The sequence below is a fragment of the Daldinia childiae genome (genome assembly GCF_008694065.1).
Source record: "Daldinia childiae strain JS-1345 chromosome Unknown Scaffold3, whole genome shotgun sequence".
In the NCBI taxonomy this organism is placed as follows: domain Eukaryota; kingdom Fungi; phylum Ascomycota; class Sordariomycetes; order Xylariales; family Hypoxylaceae; genus Daldinia; species Daldinia childiae.
In genome coordinates, this window is record NW_022984644.1 from 2,949,292 (window position 1) to 2,971,678 (window position 22,387).

At 46.6% G+C, this 22,387-nt stretch overlaps 8 protein-coding genes across 8 annotated transcripts; 4 read left to right on the top strand and 4 right to left on the bottom strand.

The window, feature by feature from the left end:
- Positions 1 to 452: 452 nt before the first annotated feature.
- On the bottom strand, positions 453 to 2,444 carry GL218_03515 (NAD-dependent protein deacetylase hst4; the record flags this gene model as incomplete). The annotated part of the gene is made up of 2 exons (XM_033580079.1): positions 453 to 1,942; positions 2,021 to 2,444. The coding sequence occupies 2 exons, from the start codon at positions 2,442 to 2,444 to the stop codon at positions 453 to 455; spliced, it is 1,914 nt and encodes a 637-aa protein (XP_033436377.1).
- Positions 2,445 to 5,341: 2,897 nt separating this feature from the next.
- Positions 5,342 to 7,951, top strand: GL218_03516 (Mediator of RNA polymerase II transcription subunit 16; the record flags this gene model as incomplete). Its single annotated transcript, XM_033580080.1, has 7 exons — positions 5,342 to 5,450; positions 5,508 to 5,962; positions 6,014 to 6,233; positions 6,285 to 6,401; positions 6,451 to 6,564; positions 6,620 to 6,904; positions 6,963 to 7,951. The coding sequence occupies 7 exons, from the start codon at positions 5,342 to 5,344 to the stop codon at positions 7,949 to 7,951; spliced, it is 2,289 nt and encodes a 762-aa protein (XP_033436376.1).
- Positions 7,952 to 8,287: 336 nt separating this feature from the next.
- Positions 8,288 to 10,190, bottom strand: GL218_03517 (Non-reducing end alpha-L-arabinofuranosidase BoGH43A; the record flags this gene model as incomplete). Its single annotated transcript, XM_033580081.1, has 2 exons — positions 8,288 to 8,430; positions 8,522 to 10,190. 2 exons carry the CDS (start codon positions 10,188 to 10,190, stop codon positions 8,288 to 8,290), a joined length of 1,812 nt encoding a protein of 603 aa, XP_033436375.1.
- A 1,622-nt stretch (positions 10,191 to 11,812) lies between these two features.
- Positions 11,813 to 13,288, top strand: GL218_03518 (Presilphiperfolan-8-beta-ol synthase; the record flags this gene model as incomplete). Its single annotated transcript, XM_033580082.1, has 8 exons — positions 11,813 to 11,967; positions 12,018 to 12,083; positions 12,153 to 12,406; positions 12,471 to 12,627; positions 12,683 to 12,772; positions 12,831 to 12,864; positions 12,928 to 13,154; positions 13,219 to 13,288. The coding sequence occupies 8 exons, from the start codon at positions 11,813 to 11,815 to the stop codon at positions 13,286 to 13,288; spliced, it is 1,053 nt and encodes a 350-aa protein (XP_033436384.1).
- A 956-nt stretch (positions 13,289 to 14,244) lies between these two features.
- On the top strand, positions 14,245 to 15,662 carry GL218_03519 (Cuticle-degrading protease; the record flags this gene model as incomplete). Its single annotated transcript, XM_033580083.1, has 4 exons — positions 14,245 to 14,502; positions 14,581 to 14,876; positions 14,968 to 15,092; positions 15,175 to 15,662. The coding sequence occupies 4 exons, from the start codon at positions 14,245 to 14,247 to the stop codon at positions 15,660 to 15,662; spliced, it is 1,167 nt and encodes a 388-aa protein (XP_033436383.1).
- A 114-nt stretch (positions 15,663 to 15,776) lies between these two features.
- GL218_03520 (uncharacterized protein) lies at positions 15,777 to 16,832 on the bottom strand (the record flags this gene model as incomplete). The annotated part of the gene is made up of 3 exons (XM_033580084.1): positions 15,777 to 15,994; positions 16,050 to 16,499; positions 16,586 to 16,832. 3 exons carry the CDS (start codon positions 16,830 to 16,832, stop codon positions 15,777 to 15,779), a joined length of 915 nt encoding a protein of 304 aa, XP_033436216.1.
- Positions 16,833 to 17,791: 959 nt separating this feature from the next.
- GL218_03521 (uncharacterized protein) lies at positions 17,792 to 19,454 on the top strand (the record flags this gene model as incomplete). The annotated part of the gene is made up of 2 exons (XM_033580085.1): positions 17,792 to 18,065; positions 18,130 to 19,454. 2 exons carry the CDS (start codon positions 17,792 to 17,794, stop codon positions 19,452 to 19,454), a joined length of 1,599 nt encoding a protein of 532 aa, XP_033436217.1.
- A 767-nt stretch (positions 19,455 to 20,221) lies between these two features.
- GL218_03522 (Tubulin alpha chain) lies at positions 20,222 to 22,003 on the bottom strand (the record flags this gene model as incomplete). Its single annotated transcript, XM_033580086.1, has 5 exons — positions 20,222 to 20,703; positions 20,757 to 21,260; positions 21,325 to 21,638; positions 21,707 to 21,765; positions 21,992 to 22,003. 5 exons carry the CDS (start codon positions 22,001 to 22,003, stop codon positions 20,222 to 20,224), a joined length of 1,371 nt encoding a protein of 456 aa, XP_033436214.1.
- Between the last annotated feature and the right edge of the window lie 384 nt (positions 22,004 to 22,387).

A 22,387-nucleotide genomic window follows, 5' to 3' on the forward strand; every position in this document is an offset into this window, starting at 1 on the left:
ATTAGAACAAGAAGGCCGTGAAAAACAGCAGGACGGTACTACGCCGTCCGCACCCACGCCATTTACATGCGTTTCGATGAATCTATTTAACGCCTGTCTATGCCTCCCAGCCTGCTTTTAATCGGACCAGGTAATTGTGCATCTAGCCGTTTTCTCAAGTGCATGCTTCTTGCCTTATGGGCACACATGCCCGCTTACGAATCCCATAGGCGCACCACGTGCAAATGCAAAGAATAAAACCCGCTCATCTCCCGTATAACAACCATGCTAAGTAGTTCTTCCCTCTTAGTAATTATTCGCATGTAATCCTGTAAACATTCCATAAAACCCGCCTCGAAGAATGGCCTTCGAGAAACCCGCAATTGCCGGTGGATGATGATGCGCGAATCTTTATGTACAAGTGAGTATTAGAAGAAAACAGTATATAGGCTACAAATATCCCCAGAACTCGCTTAATCGATAAGTGATGCAAAACCCCGGGGTTTAGATGTGGGTGAGATCGTGCCGGGAGGCGACGTGCGTGTAGACTGTTGCGGAGGGGTGCCAGGAATTATTTCAATGACTTTCTGAGGTTCTACTGGTAATCCATTAGGCTTACTACGAGGCCGCAGTGAAAATTCATCCCGCATAACAGATCGCGGAGATAGGACAGCTGGTTCGGGTTCGGGTTCGGGTTCGGATTCGAAATTACGCTTCGCGGGTAACTTGGAAGAAATTGCCGTCGAGGCCTTGGTAGCCTTAAATGTTGTACTGATAGTAGCCTTGGGAGCCTTGGAAACCTTCGGTTCTGTCTTCTTGCTCGATCTGGGTTTTCGCTTGGTTGCCTTCTTGGTATCCTTGGATATCGAGCTGGTAGTCGTAGATGCACTCGTGCTGGGAAACGCGAGCTTGCTTTGCTTCGATACTGGTTTGGCTACAGGCAAGGCAGCCCGTACCTTGGGGCTAGCGGATGGTGTTGGTATACCCTGAATATTCTCGATAGACTGCGGTTTCGCCTCAACGGGTGAAGCATCACGTGATTCTCCTTTGACCGATACACCAGCTTCAGGTGTAGTCTTTCTGATCTCTACCTCGAGCTTGACGCCACGGACATCTTCATTATACTTCTTTTCGTCAATCACCACAGCGTCGTCGGTGTTCTCGTCGTAGCGTGGTAAGTGGACCAATGAGGCAACATCGTCACATTTGCCTTGCACGACCAAATCCCAGCAATTCTTCAAATCGGCGCCCGTAGGTTCTGGATCCAGATTGATCCAGGCAGTAACACCGTCCTTTCGCTCTCGCGCCACGCGGCACATGTCTTTGACCATATTGCGCACGCCAGGAATCTTCATACTAGTGCCGACAACAATGACGGCATCAGGTCGAGCTCGAATATCGGCTCGAACAACATTGGCGATAGACTCCTCATCCGGATTATATTCGTTATAAAGGACCATCCGTGGTCGCAACCTCCCAATCCCATGACTACGCTTTCCGGCGTGAGAGGTACGTACATTGTCTGTCTCCTCGCATCCTTTGCAAAGCGGTGCTTCCGGGCCTTCAAAAAGCGAGCCGTCGAATTCGCTTATCTCGCTGCATTTAGAACACACCATTTTAGCTAGCCCACCGTGGAGCTGAATCGTCTTCGGCCACGGACCCTTTGTATTCAACGGAACGGTGGTGACGAGAGGTGGCATGGACGTATCGAGACCATCAACATTTTGTGTATAGAGACGTAATAAGCGACCCTCTTTAGCGAGCGACGCGATTAAATGGTGAAATGGAGTAGGTTCCGCATTCTTCGTAAGGTGCGATAGATCCCGGACCATTGTGTGAAAAGACGAGGTAGTAGAGTCGTGCTTGTAAACAGACGCGTCGAATAGGTGCTTGCCGGATCCCTTAAGGCCATGTTCTTTAGGCAGAGTAGCGAATAGACCCTTTGACGACCGGAAATCGGGAACTACGGTAAAAGGCATATTAGCAGGGGAATTGAAACATGGTGAATACTAAATATCCAGGGGAAAAAAAGAATACGTACTTCCTGCAGATACGGAGATTCCAGCGCCAGCAATTACTACAATTTTCTTCTTCTTGCGCAGGGCCTTCGTTAACTGCTCCAGCAGTTTCTCATCTTTCTCATTCTGCTCAGAGGCTGCCTTCAGATCGAGATATTCGGTAGTTCGAGGCTTGCGCTCAACGCGGCGTCGCTTTGCAGGTGGTGGGCCATCAGGGTTTACATGAATCTCGTTCTCGACGGAGACTTGGTCGGAGGGCTTCATTGGTGATGCGCTTCCAGAATTGACGGTTGAAGGCGGGGAAGGCAAGCGGCTCGGATCGTACAAGAGAGATGTTCGCGGTGATATAGTTGGTGACCTAGAAAGAACCGAGAGAGGAGAAGACGGTGGGTTGGAAGAAGGAGGATCAGAGAGGTCGGATATTGACGATATTGAAGAAGTATCCATGTCCATAGCTATTGGTTCCAGTGGGGGGTTTTACTCAATTAGATTGTTTGAAGGAACAATGGAAAAGAAAGTTGAAGGAGGAAAGAATGAAGGTTTTCAAATCTTATTTCGCCAGGCAAGCAGTCCAGACGTAAAGAAAGGACGATATGGTCGCGACTTTGTTATGGATAAAATTAGGTATGAAAGACGAAGAACCAAGGACCCAAGGCAAGGACCAAAAACCAAAGGCGGTAACGGGAAAGAGTCGAAATGCTATGTCATGTCATAGCGCTATACCAAATCTAATAAACAACGTGATACAACCCTATAATCCTAGCCCCGAATCCAAGGAAAACCTTACGCCGTGATACCGGCGAAAGCGAATCTATAATAATCATGCAAGTGTTATGTTGTGGCTGTGAACAATTCGTATACGCGATCTGTTCCGTTTCGCTAGAGAAACGGCGGAGGCGATTTTTAGGTGAGGTAAGATGAGAAATAAGGTAAAGGTGAAAAAAAAAACTCTTGGGGATTTCTAGAGGTCGGAGGAGGAAGGGGCTACAAGAGGAGCCCGGGACAAGGAGAACAGGGCAACAGCTTAACAACAAGCCGCGCGCGGTCGGTCTTCCTCCCCTAAACTCACTTTCGCTTAATTGACCACGAATGGGATATTTTAAGGTTTAACTTGCATAGCACTAACTTTATTTTTCTTCAATGTTCGCATCAATGATGTATCTTCTATAGGTATCTTCTATAGGTATTTTCAATTTCTGCATGCATTTCCCATTGTTGATATGTACCTAGGTACATAAGCATAAGGCACCTACATAGTATTTATATACCTACTTACAGTACATCTCTCAACTTTCATTCTAAATTAATACTATATTCTAAATTATACGGAGGAAGAGAAACTACCCAAACATAGATAGTCTTTTTAAGGGTTAAATCAACTTAAAGTCTCTAGTACGAAATCTTTTACTAGACACTCTCACTTGTTGTCTACGAATTAGATTCATTCCGCCCACCGACGCTTCAGTACATAGCGGAAGGTCGGCTCTTCCTTTATTAACCCCTCTTCATTTTCTGGCTCCTACATAGAGGTAACTGCCAAAGCATTTTAGCTTATGCTATAGTAGTACCTACCAGTGTCTCAATCACCTAATCTATACCTATGCAAACGGTTTCGTTACCGAGTAATCTCAATATTTGAATGATGCCGTTTCTCGGATGCAATATGTCATGTAGGACAAATCAAGTCGTGACATTGACAGACAATCTTATTAGCTTGCATTGCTGCATGTTAGTAGCTACATGAAGTGACCAACATTAGTTTAGTAGGTACCTTTATAGGTACTATACAGGTTAAGACAGTTCCACTAGGCTGATGATCATGAATATACTTAGGAAGATATACAGTAGCCTAGTAGTATGCACTATGTAATAAAAGTCGATTCTCGTTGCTCCGCGGTTGCCAGGGTTAAAGTGGCTCTGGATCTGAGGCTGATCAGCCACATGGTCCAGGGTCTAACAAAGTTAATAATACCTTTCAAGCCTCATCCAAACGAGGAGAATGGAACGCTGAGTTCTAATGCCTGCATGAAACCCATACATCTTCTAATCCCTATTGGGTTAGTTGATGCGCATTACCGTACATATTGACACTATGTGACACAGGGTACAGTACATGTACCTTAAAAAAATACATCAATGAGGTACCTATCAGCTCGTTGACAATCACCAAGCACAGACCTACAACTCCCAAGCCTTCCAGTAATTCGACATTAATCATACAATACAACATACAATTCGACATACAATTCAACATGCTCTATCTCACCGAACGAAAAAAATAAATTGTGACTGTAGCCATCACTTTTCTTTTTACACTAGTTATTTATATTAAAGGAACGAACTCGATCGTCAAGGTTAAGAAAACTTCTTTCTTAATCTGTCAACTCTCCATTGGCTAACTAATCCATTTGGTCTCTAGGCTTTGGATATCCTTAGCCGTTGAACTATGACCAGTTGTTAATGCATACCCCTAATTCAAATTCATAAAGAATATCGCCAAAATTCGCTTAGAACTCTATCGAGTTTCCAAATTCGTCTTCTAGATGAAGTCTAGCAAGATGCCTCTCATCCTAGACAATCCTATGGGTGGGGAGGCTATGCAAGTCGATTTAGACGACGTTGATGACCTCTTCGGTGATGGAGCTCCTCTAACTCTTCCGCCCCGCCCAATAAGCAAACGTCTACGACAGAGGCTAGACGAGCTTCGTGAACGAGGCTCTTACCAGTAATGCTTCCCACTCTCTACTATATTGTTCAGAACAGCTACTGATTACTCGAAAGGGGTATTGCTTGGTCCAAGGCTGGCACTATAGCATCTATTACGCCTGATGGCCAACATCTACAGCTAATGTATATTCATGCGAAGGGCAAGGATGCTACCTTTACCTTGAGCGATCCTACTACGATCGCACCATGGGAATCCCTTACAGGAGGGCCCCTTGTCCATCTTAGTTGGAGTCCCGCTAGCCCAGAACTCGCTATTATCGACGCAGTAGGCAGAGTCCTTATTATTAGTTTCTCATCGAACCTAAATCGCCCGTCCCCTTCCAGGAGGTGGGATGGAGATTCTATAGATGATTTACAAGCTGTTGTGGGAACATATTGGCTGCCTAGTCACCATACAGCAAACCCAAGAGTAGGTCCTAAAATATTCTCACTTGTCATTTACGTGGCTGACAAACTACTAGTCACCTCCATACACCCCATCCTACGGGCCGGCTGTTAGGAATGGAAACGGAAATAACTACAGTTATCAAATCACACCTATCTTCAACAACGGCCCTCTTCACCCTCAAAATAACAGGTCCGCTTTTATATGTATCACCGCGACTGGAGTCCTTAAAATGTTCTGGGCGCAGAATAATGGTAAAATCGAAGAGACGACCGTAGAACTCGAGAATGTCACATTAGCAGACGATTTAATCACCCACGCCGCAGTATGTTCGGATAGGAGTGAGTTGGACGAGCGTAACTATCCAGCATGGCAGTCATTCACTAACAAGATAGTAGGAAGCCTTATGGTAGGGCTGGCAACTGCATCGAAACAGCTATGTGTTGTCCAAGTTGCCATTAATTGGAATAGCCCTAAAACCGAGGGCGCGCAAAGCAATCCTTCTAACAATCAACCGCTAAGTCCAACGCTCACGAAGAGGCACGTAGCAGTGACTAGCTGGTTCCAGCCAGGCTCTGGCGATTTGCATTCCGATGCGTCCATGCAAAAAATCACTCACATTGAAATGTTGCCTCCTGTTCTTCTAACCGCGTTCAATGTACCAAACAAAGAGTGGTCACCTATTGTGATCTTGACAGTGAGATCTCTTATCCCGGACCCGAACGTGCCCTACGCCCAAGAAGTCCAGAGCATAATTGATCGATGGGAACTCTTGACAGATCACCATCAAACGCTTCATTCCGCATTTGAGCAACTCGGCCTTAGAAAAAACAGTGCCGGTTCTGCAACACCAGTAAGTATGAAATAACCCAATTTATGTTTATTTTATTAACATATCTTCTAGAATGGCAGCAGACTCAAGAAACTCGATTCTGTCGTTGTCAACAAGGTCATAATAGGGGTAAACCTCATTAACTTTGGGAAAGTTCTCTGCTTCTCTTATAATGACGGCAGCGTAGAGTATCGAGACCGATTCACTATGGCCGAGCTATACCGAGAACATAATCTAGATCGTATCAATTCGGTTTTTGATGCTGGATTTTCCCAAAGCGGCGAACCATCATGTATGTATCGTTCTCACAGGCAGTCTTAATATGCTAACTGATTAATTCTAGGCCTCCAGACAGCTTTTTCGCCAACGAATTTCTCATTTGTTCAGCTATGCGAAGACGGTAAAGTGAAATGGCACAGTATCAACTATACACTAGCAGACGTCGAGTCTATGACTGACGGTACGTATTTATCACTCACTCAACTGATTCAAATCTCACATTTCTCCAGCTCAGGTGTCTGCACTCGTCGCGGCCTTTTACATATCCACCGCCCAGGCCGTCACCCAGGGTGCAAATTTTGACGACATCCTAGCAGTCGCTAGGAATTTCATTAATAGAGACTGTAAGGCCTTTAAGTCTATATCTCAAAATATGTACCTTTATTAACACGATCTTAGCATTTGCAATTGAATGGGTAAAAACCCAAGTGCAGCAGATGAAGATAACTATCGACTATACGGAGGACACATTACATGACAGTCTCATAAAGAATGGAATCTTGCAAGTTTGCCTCAGTATTATCAATTACCTTGGATGGAGAGGCGATCTTCAGCCCCGGAAAGGCTGGGGAAAGCTTTCTCTGCTGGCTCTGAACTTGCGCAACATAACAGTCATGATGCATCTCTCAAACAGCCAAATACCCATACATAATAAAACCACTATAACGCCGCTTGATGAACCTGGTAGGTTTAATCTTCCCCCACACATTATATTTCTCTAGTACTAAATACTTCGATACAGAAGCTGTCAGTGCTTTAGCCGGGTGCGTCAAGTGGTCAAACGACCTGCTTGGCTGGATATGTGACTCGCTATTCTGTCTTTTTGATGACACCGAGTTCATGAAGCACCTAAAGGGGCCTCAACTAGATAAAATGACGATGTACTTACATGCGAATAACGAAATCGCGTTGCACTTAGTATTATGTTCAACAACACGCGCCCTGCTTTCCGCCCTATGTCGTCGTATTTTATCGCTCGACTCGTTATCGACAAAAGCTATTAGCTGGTACGAAACCCGCGAGAAGTCTATTGCGAATAATCCGAATGCTGCAGCCGATCCTCGCACAGCCGCTCATACCGCTCTGCATGCCGCGTATCAGAACTTGCGACAATGCATTTCGTCATCTCTTATTAAAGCTGACGAGTTCGACAAGCTTCTCACCGGCCTAGGAGCCGAAATACGGACGGCTTACAGTACATCACTAGCAATAGTTGGCGAGCAAGCTGCTAAATCAGCAAACAAGAGTCAGCCACAAAATTCGAACCCTAACGCACCGAGACCAGACCCAGCCCAAGAAGCCATTGCCCGTGCACGTCAGCACTGTGAGCTTGATATGCTCGTCTTGCAGGCGCCACCGTCATCCTTCGTCCCCGTTGTCAGCAAATTTTTCAACCAGGACCTAAAGGAATTTCGCGCACGGTCCGAGGTCGCAAAGCTATATTTCGCCGACTATTCGATCCTCGAGCTCGACGACGAGCCGCGCTCACTAGCTAAAAGGAGGGCGAGCGGTGTAAGGGTAGATCTCTTCAAAAGAGTTGAAATCTCGAGAAGCCCGAGAAGCGGAAATGGCAAGAGTCAGTTCCCTTGGAGGAAATGTGCGCGTTGCGGTAACGTCATGGAGGACCTCGCTCTAGTTAATCACAAACCAGGATTCAGCTTTTTGCTCCGTCAACAGAGTAATTGCTCTTGTGGTGGTCGAATGGCTATCCTACCGACAAAAAACGCATAATAGGTACCTACTTACCTGAGACAGCTAGCTGAGAGTTGGAGTATTCAGGATTTGGCCACAGATCATATTTAACTCCCTTTGGCTAACGTTTTATTAGCCAATATAGCATATAGCTTTTCGTTTAGGACTAATAAATTTATTATCTTATTCTAGCACTGCGTGAATTCAACTCTTGAGATGTAATTGGGAATTGTTACGAATTCATCTGGTGATAGTTGAGATGAATATAATAGCACGAAATAGATTATTTTTACCCAAACCCTTTTGATATGGTTAAGTTGAAATTGAACATTGTAATCTATTTCTTATTTGTTATATTAGGTACGGTACAGTACTTCATACCTCACGATCCGCATCGTCAACGTCTTCTTGGGATCTAAACTGTCGGAGGCCCGTGTACTGCCAGTTAGATACATACGTCTCAAACGCCCGTTCGCCATGCTTGCCGTTAGAAGTAGCGTAGACCCCAAGGACGAGACCTAGGTTAAGATTAGCTTTTTCTATTTTTAAATGTTGATCTACCACGGTATAGGTGGATATGTGACAAGTGTCAGGGGCTGGTTAACGTACCCGAGTAATATGGCACCAGTTCGTCTCCTCGACAGTAGCCAAAGACCCGTATCTCCGCCTCCTTCCCTGCTGGCCCAGCCGAAAATGCAAAGTGTGTACTATTGACGGCCTCGACCTGCAGAGTCAGTTTCTGTCCGGCCCATCCCTCTGGTAGCGGGTAGGCCTCGGTCCGGACGTTGGTAAGCCCACGATACGGCGTCTCAGAGTGTCCTCTGAAACGAATGTAGGGCTGGAGCGGGGCGCTGCTCGTATTGTTCTCCTTCGAGGACTTGAGCAATACGATACCCAGGTCAAAGTGCTGAGCCTGGTCTTGAATAACTGAGACCCCAACTTCCATCTCCTCCTTGGTCAACGAAGATGTCCAATCTACGTCGACGCGGAACCGGAACAGCGAGTGCGCCATCCGCCGGCCGACGAAAGTCTGTCCACGGCCTAGCGCGTAGTCCCCGTCGAAACCCGTGAGATTGAGCACCGATGATTTCAGCGCTAACGTATTCCAGTGGCCAGGCGGCGAGACGGCGTAGTTCCGCGCGGTGGGCAGTCGCCAGTGGACGAAATGGATCGGCAATTGGGTGCCGGGTGGAAATGTAACGGAGTCGTCAGCATCGCTTAGTTGGCCTTCACCCTGCTCAGGAATTTCTTCAGCGGGCAGCGGCCAGGCTGAGACCTCGCCAGAGACAGGGGTGAAGACAGGCCATCCGCCCTCCTCCCATGTCACGGGCGTGAGTACCGTCTCCCGGCCCAGGGGGAAGTTTGCAAAATACGGCGCCTCGCCGTAGGAACCGCCGGCGCGAACTGCAAGGGCTACAGCCCACCACCTCCCGTTTGCGTCCTGAAACAAATCAGCATGTCCCACAGCTTGAAAATATGAGCTTGTATCATTGGCTGCCGTGAGGAGCGGGTTGGCTGGTGCGGGCTCGAACGGTCCCTGCAGGTTGCGGGAGCGCGCCATGGTCACCATGTGGTTCTCGCGGGTTCCTCCTTCGGCTGCCAACAGATAATACCAACCATCGCGTTTAAAGATGTGTGGACCCTCTGGTGATGAACCACCGGTTCCATTCCATGGCATAAGGATATTCCCAATTTCGCCAGTCTCAAGGTCGAGAGGGGCGTGCATTATGCCGGGATAATATGCCGCAGTATGAGCGCCAGAGACGTACGTAGTACCATCATCGTCCCAAAATGGGCTCGGGTCGAACCCCGGAAAGGAGAAGTGTATTGGGTCGGACCAGGCCTCGGAACTATACGGATCCTCAGTGGTGACGAGGAAGTTGTCCCAGCGGGAATCATTGACGCGCGGTAGCTGCTGGTTAACTAATGTAGTCATGAGGTAGAAGATCCCGTCTCGAAAGCGCAGCGTCGGCGCATAAATACCACTGGTGGCTTTGGGTAGGAAAGCCATGCCTGGCAGCTGGTCAGAGCGACTGAAGGCGTTGGACACATGCTTCCAGTGTATCAAATCCCTACTGGCATGGATTGGTAGGCCCGGGAAAGCAAGGAAGCTTGATGACGCGCAGAACCAAGTATCGCCGAGCTCAGACACAAAGATGCAGCTCGGATCCGGATGAAATCCGGTGATGATAGGATTCCGGAAGGTGGAGTTCTGCGCCGATATACCTAGTGAGAAGAGCAGGGTTAAGAAGCACGTAAGAGGCGTGAGATTCTGCATGTTAGCTGCGAGTACAAGGCGGAAATGCCAGCTTAAGCATTTCCGCATAGATAACATCTCGATTCTCGTCAGGCTTCGACCCCCCCGTGTCTACATGGCAAGTTTATAGACAAGCCTATAGAGAATAGACTCTCTTCAACCCCGCCCGGAAACATGTACCTTAAGCCGCGAAGATGCTCATGAGATCCATGCTCGGGAGAATATTACCGAGCTTACCTTGTCTAGACTCAGGTATCCATGGTAATAAGGAGAACAGTTCTAACCGATCTCCAAACCAAATCCCGGGGGTCTTAGCTCCTCGGTATTAGCTAAAGACTAAAGTGACGTTCGAATAGTGTATGCACCATGCCTAATGTATGTAGACGGGACTCCACCGGATTTCCAAATCAGTCTAACCGGGGGGGTATTTATGTGGCGTACTTGGCGTAGCTTAATATTCTTCAGCTTCGCATTACCATAGCCAAGACGGCAGAGCGTACAACTTGAGAATAGTTAAATATAGACAGGCAAGCAGATAGGAAGATAGCTCGCCAATCGGAGTATCGAGATTACCTAGGTCAGAGCTCTTAGATCAGACCTTGATGTTATCTACTACACACCGAATTTTTTAGTATTATACGCTGTGTGATGGACATTCTAAATGCGGTCCTTCGCCAAAGCGAGTTCAAAGCTCCGAGTATTCTAAACTAGGATACGTCTTACACAAATGGCTTTTTTTTTTCAGATCTTACAAGGTGCTCTATCCGATCCTAGGTACCCAAGACCAAAGCCCGAAACAGACAATTGGCTCATCGTACCACCTAACTAAGACTATACAATATATTCTTCGGCTTATGTCTATAGACTGGTCTGCCATTTACTATTTTAAAATATATTATTCATGGGCTGTTGTGGATATTGAAGTATAATCTCTGAATTTAACTTACACATGGCACTGGATTATAATATTTAGGCCCGTCAGTATATAACCGAAATGATTAGTAGAGATATCGTCTTCCTGCAACAGTTATCTATAAGAGTGGTGACATAATATAAACACTCCAGCCAGCCACTTTAAATAAGCCCCAAGTAAAGACGAGATTGCATAAGTTAACTTCAGAGGTCATCACTTTAAAGTAGAACGCGGCTCGGGAATTGCCGTAGTTGGTAGTTAATAGAAAAAAATGGGCTCTAAACCCTTGTAGGTTGGTTGGTAGTTATTGTACGGACTACATAGTATCTGACACATTCTTCGATGTACGCATGTCTGTGCGAGTAATTTAGGAGAGTAGCTGGCGTAGGACATGTCTTTCCTGCAAGTCACCGAATGACCTGGCAATTTTACGACGTAGATAACTTGGGTACATTATGTAGGTAAACAAGGGCTTCGGGCTTCCTTCATCTTATTGCATGATGTCCAGCATAGATCACACCGAATAGGAACGCTTTGGCGGGTTGGTATAGATAAGGCAGCATTATGAAAACGGCACAGCATCATTCCTATATATTAAGTAGATAACTACCTAGGTACCTATAATATATATATGTGTGTCTTCTCTCCCATTGCCTACTCTTTGTTATATGGGCCTACTCACTATCACAAATATATTCTCCTTTAATAACTATAAAATTTGCTCACGAAAATGCCAAACCACAGCGAAAAAGAACTTGTGGTCAAGAGACTCAAGGGCCAGAAGCTTGTTATCCCGGACATGCGTCCCATATTCGCACATTGGCCCAGCGAACAAAACGAACACTACCATACAGTGAAAGACATAATAGACAAGCAGATCGCAGAGTATGTAGTACTACTTAGAACAGATGCGAAAAACTACTAACACTAACAAGGCAGCCTATGAAGGATGAAGCTCGTACAGCATTTTACAATATGAATCCGTCTCTGCTCGCAGCAAGGTATATTGATCTTATACATCGACGTAGCAATAGACTTGTATTCAGACGCAAAGGCTAATTATTCACTAGATGGTGGCCAAGGTCTTCGGAAGGAAACTACCGGGTCTTAGTCGACCTGATCATCTGGTTTGCCTATTGGGACGATCTCTCCGAGAGCCTCGCTGCCGATCCTAGTGCTGCCGAAGCCCTTCGTAATGCCACCAAAGTCCTCGGCCGCCAATCGCTCGGTCTAGCAACTTCAGAAGAAGATGTTGACATTTCTAACCCGCTCATACTTGACTTTAAGAGGATTGGCGAGAAGATTCGTGCTGCCTATGATGAAGGTGAGAATACAACATAATCTATAAATTTATTAACGCGGATATTAATGTTCCTTGTGGTGTGCAGAACAGCGAAAGACCTTCTTGGCTCATTTCGAGAAATACATCGATTCGACACGTCTTGAGGGAGAGGCCGACTTGAGTGACACCCTACCCACCCTTAAAAGGTACTGGGAGGTAAGGATATTGACCAGCGGCATGGGCATATTGCTCGGCGTCACCGAGTAAGTAACCAACTCTATACCAGTGTCAAAAACTTAGATACTAACACTTGAACAGATTTGCTGCCGAAGTCAAATTACCCCGTCATATAGTCAGCTCAGCTGCATATGACAGCCTGTGGACGACAACTATCGTAATAAACTCGATGTATGTCTCCAGCATATTATATACATATAGTTAATTTAACTGGCTAATACAATATCAGTGTGAATGATTTAATATCTTTCAAGAAAGAGATGGTAAGTATCGTCGAGGGAGATTTACTCTACGAATACCTTAAACTAACATGACTTTATTTATAGAAAGCGGGAAGCGTTTTGAGCTCTGTTGCTATACTCTTCGAACAAGTTGATAGCCTTGACGCGGCGGTGCAAATGTCGGTTGCTCACCTCAAAATTCTAGTCGGCGAATTTGACCGCACGGCCAACGTGCTACTGTCCAAGTTTCCCCTGAGTCCTGAAGAGATTGAGTCTGTCTCGAAAGTCATCGATACTCTCAGGATGGTCAACACTGGGAATCTAGAGTGGAGGTTTGTTGTCCCTTTGAATAAACAACATTGTTTATAGAGTTATACTTGCTAACATCTTGTTCAGTCTGCAGGCGAAGCGCTATGGAGTCTGCGACTCTATAACACAGACAGGACAGATTGAAGTGGTGCTGTGATTGCTGAATAGACTAGAATGTCGATAGTTCTTGAGAAAATAATAATTAAACCTAGTATAAGAAAGAACACGAATCTTATAAGGAGTAAGTTATAGATGAACATTCGGGTTGAAATACGTGGGTCAACAGATACGGGGCACTCGTTTGACCCTATTCAAGTCTCAATCATTAGACATTGATATAGATTCCAAGAATTTATAAAAACTCCTTAACTTTCATACTACAAAACGTATATTTACCTGTCTAGTTTCGTTACTAATCCGTGATGAAGTTAATAATGTGCGATGCTTTATCTTTCTGAGATTCAAATCTTTCCGTGTAGGACTTAGCCCCTAATTCAAACCCCTCGTCGATTTTATATATACGTTAAGCTCCTAAGGTAGGTACATAAACCAAGGAAAGGTCTATCATATACTAGATTACCCCAGAAAAACTATTCTCCTGTCCCGAATATAAAAACATACCAAGAAATCTACCTTCAATATCATCGTCAATGTTGCCGGCATTGAAATCTTGGCGTATCTTGGCGGGCCCATATCCCAAAGCCCGCGTTCCATCCGCTTCCCGAAAGGAAATCCAAAGTCACAAACTTAATATACGACAACCTGAAATGTTACAACGACATGCCGATCTTACGTTGCCGAGCCGTGGTCGGCTGCGTGCTGCTAGACACTCGTGTCATATACGACTCCTTGCTAGAAGCTCGTAATACTGAAAGCTTAAGAGGTTAAAGTTGAGTCATGTACCCGCTTCTGTTACCCGGATATGACGATAGATACATATACATAACTGTTCTATATTATGTACTCATATATATATATAGGTACCTATATATAGTAAACAGACATTTATTTGTTTTATTCCCCTTATCACCTTGCCTTTCACGGATGGTACTAAGTAAAAAACAATATTACCTACTACCGTAAATATCTATAAAGCCGAACGTCAAATTCACAATGAGATTCCTCGGCGCACTCCTATCAGCTCCTCTTGCTGTCCTCGCAGCCCCCATCCTCGAGGCCGACGGTGAAGCGATCCCGGGTAAATGGATTGCCGTCCTCAAGCCGGATAATACGACGGACAAAGTCTTCAGCACAATTGCGAATATTCTAGGTGGGATAGCTCCCGAGCACACCTACGACATAGGGAGTTTTCAGGGGTATTCGCTCTCGGCTTCCGATACTGTGATCAACTCGCTTGCAGATGTAGATGAGGTTAGCTCGCTGCTTTCTTTAATATTGAAGCTAGCTTTCTCCTATAGAATAAAATTACCTACGACTAACAACCTCCAGATCGCATACATCACGCCCGATATAAAAGTCAGCATTGCGTCCCTGACGTCGCAAACTTCGGCACCGTGGGGTCTCGCCAGGATCTCTAGCCGGACACCAGACGCCTCCAAGTACACGTACGACGAGTCTGCCGGAGAGGGCACGTATGCGTACATTCTGGACACAGGCATATTCGTCGACCACCCCGAGTTCGGCGGGCGTGCTTCGTTTGGCGCCAATTTTGTGCAGGGTAACAATAACAACACCGACGAGAATGGACACGGCACACACGTTGCCGGCATCACGGGCTCCGCAACGTCAGTTACTACTTCATATATATATATTTTCCATACTCAAACCTTGCACTGCTTATACAAGATCTAGCAGAAAGAGCTAATTCAATGATAGCTACGGTGTGGCCAAGAAGACAAACCTGATTGCTGTAAAAGTCCTTGGTCCGACCGGCTCTGGTGATGTCAGTCAAGTAATCGCTGGCCTCCAGTGGGCCGTGAAAGATGCCATCTCGAAAGGAAGTAAGTTCCTCTTCCTTACCAATTAATTACTTGCTAGGTATAGCTAGAATAATTAATAATATCAACTAACGAGAGATGATAGCAATCAAAAAGGCAGTTGTCAATATCTCGCTCGGAGCTCCAAACATAAACCCCGAAGCTCCTCTTAACGCGGCGGCATCAGCGGCAGTTAAGCAGGGCCTATTTATGGCCGTCGCAGCCGGCAACAGCGACGAGGATGCCGCGGGCTTCACTCCCGCCGACGAGCCTAGTGTGTGCACCGTTGGCGCTACCCAACGTGACGATAGCCGGGCGTCTTTCTCTAACTACGGCGATCCGATCGACGTATTTGCCCCGGGAGAAGATATCATTAGCACGTACAATAATGGCAGCACGGGGGTCCTATCCGGCACTTCCCAGGCCTCGCCACATGTCGCCGGGCTCGCCGCCTACCTGTTAGCCCTAGAGGGCCCGCGTGATCCCCTTGCTCTATGTAGTCGCATCCAGGAGCTCTCTACCAAAAACGTAGTGACGAATTCCAGGTCTAAAAACAACAACGTAGCAAACAATGGGGTCGAGCAAAGCGGGTAGGGTTCTGTGTTAGGATTTAGCAGCGTCATGTTGCGGACACGAGGTCCTGGGGTATATCTGAGTTTTGGATATGCATTAACTACTGTACATATCTTGCATTAGTTGGAATATACTTCACAACTTAGTCGCGTCATGTTCTCCCTCAGGAACGACCAGGCCATGGATCCCCTTGTACGGTGCGGGTTCTGCAGGCTTCCACCCGCCTCTCTGCAGTAGAACTGGATCCTCGAGAGTATAGACTTGGATCTTTAGTGGCCTGCAGCACTTGATCATCTCCTTCTCGCTGTCGGCACCGAAGCCCCATAGCGATAGGTCGCCGCCAGGACATGTACCTGTAATTTGTTAATAATAAAAATACTAAATGATGACAGGGAGAGTGCGGCGTACTTAGAGCCATCAATATATCCTGCTCGGCTAAGAACTCAATGTAATCTCCCTTCTGTGCAGGACATGGATTCATAAAGTAGCGGCCTTGCTCATCTAGGCCTGTGACTTGAAATATGTTGATAACATCGTGCACGTCACCCTCATTTAGTCCATAGGGAAGAACGGCTCGTGTAAGATTGGAACGGCAGTGAAAATCGTATCCCTTATCCGAAAGCACGCTCGAGATATATCCATCGCACCCCGTACCCAGTAAGTCGTGTACGCGGCCGCCATGCTCATCGACACCGTACCATGAGAGGCTGTCGCCTATAATTGTCACGAGAGGGCGCATATAAGGTAGACACGACCATAGCCTGTCGTACGTCGAGACATGAGAAGCGTAGAGTTGCTTCGTGCGCGCCGCCCAGAATTTCTCCCGGGGATTATGAGCATTCCAGATATTTAAGTCCCCTTTAAACCATTCCATTGATCAGCCTACCTTTCTCACGATAAATCAGGGATTCTACTCCCTATGTCAGACAGATAGGTATACATACCGACCTGCGGACCCTCGGGGGTGCTGATTCGCACAATGGACCCGGCGGGTGCTTTCCAAGCCCTACCTGATCTGATAGGAAGTATAAACTCTTGGAGTAAGACACGCGGGGCGGTGGCGATTGTACTGTATAGGTCTTTATTAACTGTTAGTGGTGACCCGGTTACGGGTAGATACGCAGGTTTCGGCTTTGGGATCGGCTTCCGGGCCTTAAGACGGGCCTCAGCATCTTCCTTGCTTATAGACATAACTAATGAAAATAGAGAAGCTATGGAAAATAGTGAATATTATATTTTCTTATATAGAGATTAAGTGAGTCTTTTTTGAAACAGGATTGTAAAATATGTTGCTTCCAAAGACCTCCGGTAACGCTATCGGCGAGATGAATGGCATCTTATAGAAGCGGTGCGGAGTAGTAAATCCTAGGCGCAAACTAGTTAATAAGTGACGATAGCGGCCTATATGTATTAATACTATCAAATATTTCTCACTCTGATTCAGATTCTTATCAGATATATATTTCATAGTATTATGATATATTACAAATCGAAGAGCTATTTCGTAATAGTTATATATGATCTAGCATGGCGGTTGCTTTCCTTATAAGGTATCCCGTATGAAGTTTGCGAATCTATTTGCTAATAGATATAGTAGGTCACTCATGGTCTTATTAAGCGCGTCGCAGAAGATTGTCGTTCAAAAAGTGATAATGTTATATAATAGGTGAAGACATTGGTGTTACTCCTGCAATATTATTTATTATTAAGGTAGGTAGACTTAAATTTTAGGTCAAGATACTGTAGTATTACAAGTACGTAATTGTATGGTGAGCTGCGACTGGATAAAAAGGGGGTTAAAGGAGAGAAGTTCGGGTGAGATGAGATAAGATAAGCTACCTAAATTACATGCTGTATAATTGTTTGCTTTAGAGCACTAACACCTCTAAATACAGGGGGGCCTAGGAAAGGTTAGGTACCTGTGGATCATACCTGCCGAACCTCCTCGGGGTACCTGACTTATAGGTACAATCTAAGTTATTACAAGAAGCTTCAACTGCGACTACAACTTCACCTGCGACATTGTCTACTACAACTAATATTTATAATTTACATAAACGCAAAAAAAGGAAGAAAAAAAGAAACACAAACCAGGGAGTTCACCAAAAGTCCTAAATACGATCAAGAAAACCGACCAATTCTAGTTAGCAATGGATAAGCTTCCGCTAGAGATCCTCCTCCATATCCTCGAATTTACCGTCGTAGCCCTCTATGGCAACAAGAACAATCTTCTTAGGCTGCGCGCCACTTGCAAGCTATTTAATGAAGTACTGAAGCCATTTGCTTTCCGGACGCTTCAATTGGAGTTCACGCGCCTCGATCGAACCGAAAGAAGACTAAAACCGCCCGACTACAATGCATTGCGCCGGATAGGACCTCTCTGCCAGGCACTGTACCTGGATATGATGGTTGTAAGAGACGACAGTATGAGCTCCTATAAGTCCCCCCACTGCTTAATTGCACTGACTAACTCACCTGGCTGGTGTAGGTGAAGTAGGGTTCTTAGGCAGTATGTTTGCCCAGATCCCCGCGATGGATTCTTTCGTGTCTCGTCTACGGAATACCTACTGCATGAATGACTACTCCTTCACCGAGATCGACTACCGCCACCAACTAGGTCGTCTTCTTGAACAAGCCCCGAACGTCACAGCAGTAAAGTTAAACCTACCCTTCCAATTGGTGTCCCCGGGACCGTATAGCGCAACGACTATGATCCTAGGAAATACCTTCGAAGCGTTGGCGCAGCGCCCAGAAGAATCCGAAACTCTCAGGACATTAGTATTAGAGAACCTAACCGATAGGTCTATAGCGAGTCTCTGGCGAAACCCTCAGGACGTGAAGAACATAATCGGCGCGTTCAGGGACCTCCGACATCTATTTTTGTCGGTCCGGCGAAATGAGGAGGAACGAGATCGCACTATCAACTTCCGCAATCGCTTATGGGAGATGATTGGGAAGGCAGAGAAGCTCGAAAGTCTATGTCTGGCCGACCTAGACGTAAACGAAAAGCACTATTGGGACATCAAGACTTCGTCGCAGCGGGACTCGACGCTCGAGGAGTGGCAGTTCAAGTCCATACCCACGATCCACAAGCCGCCTAAATCAGTCTTGCCTAATCTCACCCACCTAGAATTATGGCAGGTCGAAGTGATGGGATGTGGTCTTTTGTCTGTACTTCAGTGCTTTGGCGACTCTCTAAAGGAGCTCTTCCTGGACGGCGTGTACCTCAAGACCGTATATAGTGCCGAGTCCCCTCAGGACGTAAACAGCACGCTCTGGATCGGCTTGCCTAATGTACGACCGCCGCCTAACCACCGGTGGGTAGCAACGTACCTGCGCCAAATCCAAGCCCAACTTCGCGTCTGCCGCGTCGCCAACCTAGGATACGACCAATACGTCATGAGCGAGAATCCCTTTAACAGCGTAGAATACGACACCGTGGATCCCTGCGGACTGGGGCGTTGCATAGAGGAGCGATTTGTAGAAGTAGCAACGGGAGTAAAGCAACCAGCCGCTCCCGACGGGTCTCCGGTGGCCTACTTCCCGGAAGAAGGGTCGCAGGAGCCCTGGGCTCTAGCTAACCGGGAACGGCCCGCCGGTGGGCTTCGCATCGAGGACTGGAACGTAAAGCACTACATGGCAACGCGATACAGTCCGACCTCAAGTTGGCAGCGGTCCATCGACGGCTTGTTTCCCAACTGCAACCAGTTCACACTGAACGCACTTAACAGCTTTGCTGACAGCGCCTGCACTGGCATGACGCTGCTGAAGCAGCTGCAAGATCACGAGAACGAATCGTCTACACCCATATAACATAGCTTGGCGGAGATGCGCGCACGCGTCGCGTGTGTAGTTTTCCTTTAAACCTCTTTCCTCGAATACCAAAGCAAAATACCCCCCCTTTTATACGGCGCTCCTTTGTTTTCATTTCACGATTCATGCTTAGTGTTCCTTCGGCTTATATGGCAAAAAGAGCCGTTATAATAGTAATACAGGACGAGTCTGTCCGTGACGCTGGTTAGGCGTCTGGTTTAGCAGGGAAACTGGACTGCTAGGTCCTCTTTGTACACAATATTAGATACCATAAATCCAGAGGATATTAGCAACGGAGCAAAGGAGCTATTAATAGGCTGACGAGAGAGCATCTAGAGTTAAATAAATATTCACTCTTACTTAGGTTAGACTACTTGGCCATTCACAACCGTGTACCCTAACGTACTGCATCTTGGGAATCATGAATCTCATTCATTAACTTACTCGACATTGCGCAATTTGTGCAGCGTTGTTGCATTTGTACTGAGGGCTAGGCAACTCGGGGGGGAAAATATAAGAAGAAAACGGGGTACTCTTTTGTCCATCTACTACCTACTGGACATCCTTGACCTTGCGAGGCCACCCTCTTCCAAGAAATACCAGGATATCCACACATCATCATCCCCTGTTCTATTCGCGACTCCAATAAAAACAGAAGCCTTTTGCCAACTCGAAAGTCGAAGAAATAGGATTAAGGACACGAGTATTCGACAACAGGAACTGATGGAAAGCGAACCTAGGGGTATTATACGCTCAATGCAGAAATCTTAGTACTCGGCCTCGGTCTCATCCGGCTCGAAGCTATCAGCCGCAACCTCCTCGTAATCCTTCTCCAGAGCTGCCAAATCCTCACGAGCCTCGGAGAACTCGCCTTCCTCCATACCCTCACCCACATACCAGTGCACAAAGGCACGCTTGCTGTACATAAGGTCGAACTTGTAGTCCAGACGGGACCAGGCCTCGGCAATAGCAGTCGTGTTGGACAACATAGAAACGGAGCGGTCGACGGACGCGAGACCACCGTCAGATGGCGAGGCGGTAGGAACAGCCATGGGCTTCTGGTAGTTGATACCCAGCTTGAAACCAGTGGGGCACCATTCGACGAGGTTAAAGGAAGACTTCGCTTTTAAGGCTGCAATAGCAGCGTTGCAGTCACGGGGAACAACATCGCCACGGTACAGGAGGGCGACAGCCATGTACTTGCCGTTTCGAGGGTCGCAGACAACCATCTGGTTGTTTGGCTCGAAACCTAATAAGCAGATTAGTCGTCTGAATGTGATAATGATAGCCATAGCAACGTACATTGGAAGGTAAGATCATGGACCTTGAAGCTCTCGTGGGCACTCTTGGCAGCTGAGATGACAGGCGCGTAGCTGATTAGAGGGTAGTGGATACGAGGGTACGGGACCAAGTTGGTCTGGAACTCGTTCAGATCAACGTTCAGAGCACCATCGAATCGTAGGGACGAAGTAATGGAGCTGACAACCTGAGCAATAAGGCGGTTCAAGTGCTCAGAGTTGGGACGAGGGATGTCGAGGTTACGTCTGCAAATATCGTAGACGGCTTCGTTATCAACCAGGAATGTACAGTCGGAGTTCTCGATAGTACTGTGGGTAGATAGAACAGCATTGTAAGGCTCGACAACGGCGGTAGACACACGAGGGGCCGGGTAAACAGCGAACTCGAGCTTGCACTTCTTGCCATACTCGGTGGAAAGACGCTCGAGAAGAAGGGCACCAAAACCGGAACCAGTACCACCACCGAACGAATGGAAGATTAAGAAACCTTGAAGCGAGTTGCAGTTGTCTACCAAAGTTGTTAGCGGGGTTAAACAAAATATCCTTAAGCTACCAGAAAGAATATTTCTCACCTGTCACACGACGAATTCGGTCAAGGCAGTTATCTATCATCTCCTTGCCGATTGTGTAGTGACCTCGGGCGTAGTTATTGGCAGCATCTTCTTTTCCGCTAATCAGAAGCTCAGGGTGGAAGAGCTGACGATAGTTGCCGGTACGGATCTCGTCAATAGGCGAGGGGTCCAAATCGACGAAGATGGAACGGGGTACATATTTGCCACCGCTGGTCTCGGTAAAGAATGTCTCGTATGAACCGCCATCCATAACATCCTTTGAAGCATTAGGGTCCGGGCGACCATCAGGTCCGAGGCCATGCTCAAGGAGATACCTGCGTGCGGTTGTGAGCTATAGAAACTACGCCTCGGAGCTTGACAGGCGAAGCGGTGTGGTACTTACAGCTCCCAAGCGCTGTTACCGAGCTGGGTACCAGCCTGGCCCAAGTGAAGGTGGAGGATCTGAGTACAGCAATGGTGTTAGTCAGAATGCTAGGGGTTAAGGTAGACGCGTGTCTACAACATTTCGTTTGGGAGTAGAGTAATTGGGATATGAAAGTAAACCTCAGCTTATAGTATAGCAGGGAATAGCAGGGACAGTTATTGGGCTTAAGACTTAAGGCGGTGACTAGAAATTGGAACCAGCAGCTCTTAGGTTTTTAGCTCTTAGAACTTTTAAATAACTTACTTCGCCCTTCATGATGAGATCGTAGTATTATAATCGGGTGATTGGAATACCGCGACTGAGACTTTAGTCTGAACTGGAGGAAGAAAGTAGGTAGGCCAGATGCGCACAGCGCTGGTAGGTAATTGAAAGAGGATGAAAAAGGAGGTGTGGGTTAAAAGATGGTTGTAGGTTTTTGTGTGGAGAACGAACAGGACGAATTATTCAATTGCTCTCCACAAGCTGCAACAAGTCAATTGAAGATGAGGGGCAGGTTTCAGGGGTAACCCAATAAGCTATCGTTTATGGGGGGGTTGCAACTGGAACCGTTACTGGACCGTTGTCTACGCGACAACACCGAAGCTAAGCTATATTAGGTACAATTAGGTACTTTAAGTAGCTACAACACGTAGATCTGTA